At 45.6% G+C, this 8,693-nt stretch overlaps 1 protein-coding gene across 1 annotated transcript; it reads right to left on the bottom strand.

Moving 5' to 3' along the window:
* Positions 1 to 270: 270 nt before the first annotated feature.
* LOC310771457 (protein tweety homolog 2-like) lies at positions 271 to 8,368 on the bottom strand (the record flags this gene model as incomplete). Its single annotated transcript, XM_083664067.1, has 7 exons — positions 8,279 to 8,368; positions 4,948 to 5,040; positions 4,292 to 4,434; positions 3,328 to 3,519; positions 2,217 to 2,295; positions 1,039 to 1,053; positions 271 to 351 (listed from the first exon to the last, which is right to left on the bottom strand). Exons 1-7 carry the CDS (start codon positions 8,336 to 8,338, stop codon positions 271 to 273), a joined length of 663 nt encoding a protein of 220 aa, XP_083520193.1. The 5' UTR covers positions 8,339 to 8,368.
* Between the last annotated feature and the right edge of the window lie 325 nt (positions 8,369 to 8,693).

Genomic DNA, 8,693 nt, shown 5'->3' with positions numbered 1-8,693 from the left:
TCATACAGTAGGTTTACACCAGAGGGTCAGCACTGTAGCAGCACACTCTTTGCCTGTTGAGTAGTGTGTGTGTGTGTGTGTGTGTGTGTGTGTGTGTGTGTGTGTGTGTGTGTGTGTGTGTGTGTGTGTGTGTGTGTGTGTGTGTGTGTGTGTGTGTGTGTGTGTGTGTGTGTGTGTATATGTGTGTGTGTGTGTGTGTGTGTGTGTGTTGATATGGTACTGTTTTTTCCTCCCGGACAGACGAAGAGAGGAAGGAAGGAGGGAGCAAGTCTATGCCTGGAAGTCGTTGCCAAAGTGTCTACTCTGCTCCTCGGTCATGGACAGATAGGTAGCCCTCATACTGGGGGAGTACTGCAGGGGGCAAAGGAACAGACAGAATATATTACAAGCTGTGTGTGCATGTGTGAGTCAGGACTTAACGGGCATGGATAAAGCCTGAGCTAAACACGCAAGAAGTTGGGCACGATGAGGCTTAATTCATAGCTGCTAAACTGGCCTGGTGCATAAAATCAATCCCTTACCCATCAAGTGTACACTTAGCGACAGGCAGATTGTGCTGTGCCAATGTCAAGCACTTTGACATGAACAGCGAGGGTGGCACCACACTGCCCTCATGTGTCAGACCACAGGCACTGTGGCAGGGGGCACATCAGGATCAGCTGAATTCTATAGCACTAGTACACACGACGCCTCACGGCGGTACACGCTATAGAATTGGATGAGGAGTGGGGGGGGGGGGGGTCAGGGTTGGACTGCATGCACAGGAGAGTATCTGTGTGTGGGGGACTCCGGGGACGACCACTCTCTCAACAAACCCTCGCTAGGTCAAAAAAAAAAAAAAAAAAAAGACTGTCCGGGATGAGGACGAGTCAAAAAGCCATGCCAGAAAGAAAGGAAGAACGCAGAGTAAACCAAAAGGTAATGGAAATCAAAGGAAAGGTAAAAGAGACGGAGATGCAACAGTGAAAAGTTAAGGGGGAGGGGGGGGGGGTCATTAATCCCAAAGAGAAGATGAAAGGAGGAGTGGAGAAGACTTACTCGGTTTCTATACTGCTGAGAGTATACCTCCAAAAGTTGATAAAAAAGAGGAAAAATATAAAAATGAAAGATACAAACAAACACAGAAATAACAAACGAACAAACAAAAAAATATATAAAAGAAGCTGTTAGCTGAAGAGTATGGCGTTGTCAAATTGCAGTAAGGAGGGAGAACTTATACATTATTTGCATGGCATTGGTTTTGATTAGGAAGGAAGTAAGGCTGCGTTCAAGGTCACATCCTCTATGGTCATCAGCCGTTGAAAGTTTAACTAGAGCCTGGAAGCTAATGAGAGAAGTGACATCAGACTTTACATGGCAGAACTAATCTTGCTATTTTTTTATTGCCTCTACAAATAGTGCTGAAATTGTGTGGAAAATCTGAAGAGTAAGAAAATAGAGATTTGTCTTTGTCGGAGCCTTTTGGAAGTCACACCACTACCACTAACAACAAACAATACATAATTTATCAGTAATAAAATATACACTTTTGGGATTTATTTTCTGTCAACAAAACACAACAGTTAGTGCTGCTGAAGATAACTCGCACTGATCTGAGGGAGATTAGATTAGATTGCATCCAAACGGCAGTCACTTATATTTCCTTACACCCACACAGCATGAATATTGAGAGGCCGGGTCCAATCAAAATGTAATAAATCCCCCCAAAAATCCCTATTTCTGTCTCCTTGATATGATGGGAGTAAAAGTGACCCAGTGGGAACTTATTGTATTCAATCTGGAAGACAACCTCTAGTGACTGACCTAGAGTATTTTGTCCGGGGAATATGGCCAGAGAGAGACTACTAAATGATGTTCAGTTCATATTTAAATAATTAAATACATTCTGCCTCTCCTGTCCTTGCTTTGGTAAGTCGGCCTCTGACTACAGTTGCATAACATTTGACCAATGTGAACCAAATCAGTGAGGTCATAATTAAGCAAGAAACTAACAAAGTTAAGGAGTTGCACCAGTCACAGATGAGGAGCTATCTGTGTATCAGCTGGTTTTTAGAAAGCAAAAACCTTACTGGGTGAAAATGTAGCCCTGAATTAAATGATCAGGAGTAATAATCATAATACTAAGACAGTTTTTCTTGTGCTTTTTAGGGTAAAGGCTGACTGGTTAGCTCAGAGTGACATCATAGGAAGGACTTGGCCTCTGGGACCCAACGCACCGAGGGGGGTGGAGAGCCTCGTCCAATCAGAGGCACGTTCTCGTACCGTGGATTTCCCCCGAACAGAGCCGCCTGGTTCCTGAGAGACACGGGGGAAAGGAAGCAGAGCGAAGGGAGTAAGTAAGAAAGAAAGAAAGAAAGGAATAAAATTAACAAGAGAGAAACATCGAGGAAAAACAAAGATGAACAGCCAGGTCTCAGACATAATTGACTAATTTAATTATCTAGTTTGTTGAGCCAATTCCTAACTGTGATCACAAGCTGTTGTCTTGACGTGATACAGTAACTTCCTGCTGTCACTGCATTGCCACAGTCAACCTCACTGTATCATGCACACAGTTAAGCAGTCACTGCTCACACATAATGACAGTGAAGTAAGACTTGAGTACATTGTATTAAAAAAAATACATTTTGGAGCTACATTACAGACTTATTGTATGAGTTGGTATTGTGATTTATGTTTTTCCGCTTGGTTGTGCAGAAACACATGAATTCTGCACAAACTATGGCATTCACGACTACTGCATTTTAGTAGTCATCGACTACCAACTAATCGACAAGTCATGGGAGATATATCATATTTTTTTCACCCAATAAAAATGATCAATTCTGGTCAAAAAGGTCTCAAATACAGCCAGCAAAGGGTTAACTAATGTAGGCGGTACCAACCTGGGGGTATGTTAAATAGCAGGGTCCTGATTGGCTGGGAGAGGCTGTTTACAAATGAGCCGCTAAACCCCAGCAACTTGTCTGAGCGGGAGATAGCGACTGTTTGACTGCAGGAACAACATAGACGGGAGTCTTTCCTTCTCTAAATACCTTCAATTCTGTTTATTTAACCTGGCATCATGTAGAAAATGATTGTTCAAACTATTTATTTAAAGATTGTTTATTCCTAAAACCACAGATGAATAATTAGCCAACTATGATGCACAGTGTCGACTAGTGGTTTTGATGGTCGACTAGTCTGTGAAACCTCTAGAACACACAAGCATTCATTCCCCCTCATTGAGTCCACCGAGTGATTTTTGCGCCTCATTGTCATCAAAGTCCCCCATCTCTGCTTGAAGCACACGATCCCCCACTTTGCCTCTCTATTCCTTCCACTCACATGTAGTCAGACAGGGGGGCGTTGGAGACGGCCTGGGCGGGGGGGTGCAGGCTGCTCTGGCTGCCCATGCTGCTGCTGTAGCTGCACAAGCTGTGCATGTTGGTGTGGTTGGGGTTCTGAGTCTGCGAGCCTATCCTCCTGGCCCGCGGGTTGAACGGGTCTTCCTCGTCGATGTCGTCATAATCTCGCTCCCTGGAGAGATGGAGGGAAATGTCAGTAGAAGACCCAATGGGGTGGCAATTGTGTCTACTACTACGTATGCGTTTGGTCAGCAGCCACTGGCAGGCACTTTGTATTCAACACTTGGCCCTCAGCCTGACTTGAACTTTGTAACCTTATGCTCACTACCACCACATGACCAAGAAAAGTTGAGAAAGAAATTTGTCTTCCGCGTTTGACCCATCCTGGCTCGTCCTCCTCCAGGCTCAGCAGGAGCGGCGGGCAGCTGCAGTGGAGCGCCCGGGGACCAACTTCTTCCAACCGCCGCTGGTCAGACGACAATCATCTGCATGTTTTTAGTGGGGGGTTATTTAAGGAGGAAAACCCCCGGGGAGCACGGGAAGAACATGCAAACTCCGCACAGAAAGGCCCTTTCTCACAAGATAACCCATGTGGGCACCAGGCACCGAAGGCATGCGGAGACATACCCCCAGTGTCAACAGTGTCCCAGGCGGGAATCAAACCCAGGACCTTCTTGCTGTGAGGGGAGTGTGTGAGGGCGCTAGCACTGCGCCACATACATGTGGTAAAAGTGGTGTTTCAAATTTCACCAAAGCCCTTTATTATGTGTTCTCCAACATACTGTGTATAGGTAGGTGTATAGGTATGGTGAACAACACATTAACTATACTGTATCGCTAGCCGATTGGCTCATATTTGATGCAGCACAGACTAGAGAGGGGTGGAGGATTGGGAAATTAGGGCATTCAAGGCAGGCAGGCAGGCAGGCAGAGGGCAAACTGACCTGCAGGCAATCTGTCTCCATGCCCTGGGAATGGCACACAGCATGACACAGAAAGCACAGGCTGCCAGGATGGAGAAGAGGCAGAGGTAGAGCAGACCCTCCACCCCGTCATAGCACACCCCCACCAGCGCATCCAGATAGTCCTAAAAAGGTCAAACACACAAACACACAGAGACACACGTTTTTGTGTGTATAAGCAGACACTAGCGGTCCTATTGAAATTCATAGGCAAGCAGACAAATTCAGCTTAAATCTAAGACACAGAAATTAGAACAGAAATTAGAACACGGACCCCCATCCATAAGGTTTTTGCTTTTAGATGTTCTATTACAGAAAGTCGTATGAAACCCATGAGCAAAATAGTAATGCATTCTGTCATTGTGCGACTTATGGATGGCTACTTTTTGCTGGGGACCCCCTGGAAGCCCCTCAAGGACCCCTGGGGGTCCCCGGACCCTACTCTGAGAACCACTAATTTAGATCACTGGGTCTGTGATGAGCTACACTGCACAAGTCAGGCAGTACAGCAGCCTACAGATGTTCTGCTTGCTGTCTTCCCGGTTCTCGTTTCAGTTCTATGGTGAAACCTTCCATAGTCACTCTCCTGTTGACCTAGTTGTGCCGCTGTGTTGCCAATTAGGATGCGGTGAACAAACCTTGTTGAGCCCCCTGCAGTCCAGCAGGGCAGTCAGCTGGTGCAGGCCGGCCTCAGAGGAGTTGAGCAAATGCTGGATACCCAGTAGGTCTCTCTGTGGAGAGGTCAACAGCTCATGGTGAAATACAGATACCCAGTAGGTCTCTCTGTGGAGAGGTCAACAGCTCATGGTGAAATACTTCATCGCTGCTTTGCAGAGATGGGAAAAGTACACACATTCTTTACTTAAGTAGAAGTAGTTACTTGTGTAAAAAAGACTGGTAAAAGTAGAATAATCTTTATTATTTTTTCATTGTACAGATGCCAACAGTATTATGCATTGTACAGTATTATAACTAGGCATCTTGCGCACTACACGCGCTCGATTCATAGGCCGCTGTTGAGACCTGTTGGATATAGATGAAGCAATATCATCTTTGAATATAATGGAATATTCACAGACAAAATCTTCATGGTTTTACTGATTCAACTTGTTTATTCAAGTAAAAGTAAAAAATTCCAGGCTCTGAAATGTAATCAAGTATAAAAGTAAAAAGTATTTCTACCGGCTGCTTCTGTGCAAAGCTAAATTAATCTCACGTCATTAAGATAACTAGAATTTCCGCGTGCTACGTGCGCTCAATTCTAGGGTGGGGGCTCTGGAGACAATGAACCGACCACACAGGGACACAGCTCTCCAATTATAGTAGGACTGGCTACACATGGTGTATGCTGATGGTATTTCCTGGATTTGTTTGACACACAGTCACTGAAGAACTAAATCTAGGAAATGAAAATAGACAGTCCTTCAAGTCAGTTTTGGTGGAGCACGAAGTCCTTCATCACTTGTGTTAGTGGTAGGGAGTGAACTTGGCTCAGGCGATGTGTGCCCAGCGCTTGGCGGATCCGGATCCGACACATGTCAGCCAGACTGCGAGGACATCTCTTGGCCTCCAGAAAGACCCTGAGAGCCTCGGGATCTGCCCTCACCGCCAGCTGTGCTTGCCCCCTCACCAGGGTCGGGTCGGCGCCATGGTCCAGGAGCAGCTGGACGAAGGCCACCTGGCACCGGCGCCACAACACCACACTCAGCAGGCGAGAAGCCACGTCACGGGTCATCACGCCAGCGGCCTGTACCAGCAGGCAGAAGCAATCCAGGTGGTGGCCAGCACTGACATAGAAAGGAGAGACCTCACTGTCTACAGGTATGTCATCAGGAACAGCGGCACGGAACCTGATGAGTTCCTGCAGTATGTCCAGCCTTCCTTCGCAGGCAGCCCAGTAGACCGGGGTGTCTAAGCAGTGTCCTCTTGTGTTGGGGTCGGCCCCGGCTTCCAAGAGGATTCGGACGCAGTCCAGGTGACCATGGACCACGGCTGAATAGAGAGGAATGAGGCCTGTGGTGGCATCAGCTAGGTCTACCTGGGCTCCCTGGGTGATGAGGTAGGTCACACAGGCAGCGTGACCCCACATGGCTGCAAGCCCCAGAGGAGTGCACTTAATACCGTTCCACCAACACCACTCATTGATCATCCGCCTTCTGAAGCGGCCATCTTGCAGCATGGTCGTCAGTTTGTCCAGGTCTCCATGCCAGGCAGCATCGTTCAGCTGCCTGTTGTCATGCTATGCTTGAGCATCCATTCCTTCAGGTCTGTCATCGACTATGTGTGTGGCTTTATGAAGGGACAAGTTTTTCGAGTGACATCACTGATGACATCACTCACTGATGACATCACAATTGCTCGAGTGACATCACTGATGACATCACTCACTGATCACTGATGACATCACAATAGAGAGGCAAAGTGACCACCTACTTCCTGCTTCAGCACTGTACCAGAGATTTTCATCCGCCATTTATTTTCCCATACACATTTAGTAAAATGCGTATAAAAATAGTTTTACTGGTTCAAACCAAACGGTACAGATATATTTAGAAACAGGAGAGATCGCATAACATTTCACTCCGGACAGACAGACAGACAGACAGACAGACAGACAGACAGACAGACAGACAGACACGCCTCCAATTATGGTAGTATAGGATTCGAAGACTATTAAACTTAGAAGATCCTCTCCAACATGTTTTAAGAAGTATAAAGACTATACATTGATTAATAATTTGTGTAATATGGTTTTTCCATAAAAAAGGTGCACATAATGCATGAAAGCTGTCAGAGCACGGCACGAGAGACAGGCATTACATCATTTTTGTCTGTCGTGCATTAAAACTAACTACTGTAGCCTGTTTTGAAAATGTAAGGAGTAGAAAGTAGAGATATTTGTGTTAAAATGTAGGGAGTAAAAGTAAAAAGTCGCCAGAAAATCCTACTTAAAGTCCCTGGAAACCAAAATCCACAAAAACCTTCGAACTATTAAATTTAGGGTCTTATGTGAGTAATTGTGTGCCTCAGAAAAGAGAGAGAATTACTTTCAAACCTAACCCCAAAAATCAACACTTTTCTACAAGGTCTGGATTTCCATTTCCTCATTGAAGAGAGCGGAGCGCGCGGTGCTAAAATGCATGATCTTATCACGTCATAAGATTTAATCTAATCACACACACGCATGCACGCACGCGCGCACACACACACTGACACACACACAGCGCACACAGCGCACACACACACACACACACACACACACACACACACACACACTCCATCTCTCTTTCCTTCTCTCTCTCTCTGCTTCTCTCTCTCTCTGAGAGAGAGGTCTCCTCCGAGCAGTCTCCTCCAAGAGAGAGAGAGAGAGAGAGAGAGAGGAAAAGACCTGCTGCAGACGGGACACGCCCACACAGTCCGCGGGAGAAAATACACTCTAAAATCTAATTGATTCTCATTACTTTTGCCATGACTGTCAAACCTAAATGTATATACTTTGCGACGTTCATCATCGTTCAAATTTGGCTGGTGGCTTATTAACATAGGTTCCTGTGATGTGATGAACTCAAAATGCTAAATAATAATAAAATATTTCTGGTTTCCAGGGACTTTAAGTACAGTAACAAAGTATTTGTACTACTGTTACTTCCCATCTCTGCTGCTTTGTATCAAATGCTGGATACCCAGTAGGTCTCTCTGCGGAGGTCCAACAGCTCATGGTGAAATACGTAAAATATCGCTACTTTGGATGAGAACATCCTGCATCCTTAGCATGAGAAGCACCATAAGAAGCTTGGCGGGAATGAGCTTCATACTCACAACCTATGAGAAGCACTTCATTTGCACAACAGTCTGTGTGTGTGTGTGTGTGTGTGTGTGTGTGTGAGTGTGTGTGTGTGTGTGTGTGTGTGTGTGTGTGTGTGTGTGCGTGCGTGCATGCGTGTGTGTGTGTGTGTGTGTGTGTGATACCTCAGCTGTGGGGAAGAGGGGCACAGCAAATTGGAGAAGGCCCTGGATCTGGATCTGCATGGTGGTGAGCGACCTCTGGAAGATGGTCAGAGACTGCCAACAAAGAAGCAAGGTTTGAACCAAACGTGCAGAAAATAAATAAACTACAGTAGATGCAGATGCAGAGTAGACTAGACACTGATCCAAAATGGAAGAGCATTTGTACACCTAGAAAAAAGGTTCCCAACGATATTTAAAATATCATCAGATACAGTTAACACAGACATTTCAAACACTAGTGTGCATCCTGAAGAAGATCACGGTGCTTAATTTTCTAAATTGATGTGCAGATTTCATGTCATTCCAGAGACTAAAGAAAGAAGGTTGTACAGTACAGATATGTCAATCAAAGGACTCTCCCACTGTCCACTCTTTA

The sequence above is a fragment of the Poromitra crassiceps genome, assembly GCF_964638095.1.
Source record: "Poromitra crassiceps genome assembly, contig: HAP1_SCAFFOLD_1244, whole genome shotgun sequence".
NCBI lineage: Eukaryota > Metazoa > Chordata > Actinopteri > Beryciformes > Melamphaidae > Poromitra > Poromitra crassiceps.
The sequence above is the reverse complement of the archived record's forward strand: the minus strand, read 5'-3'. Positions and strand labels throughout refer to the sequence as shown.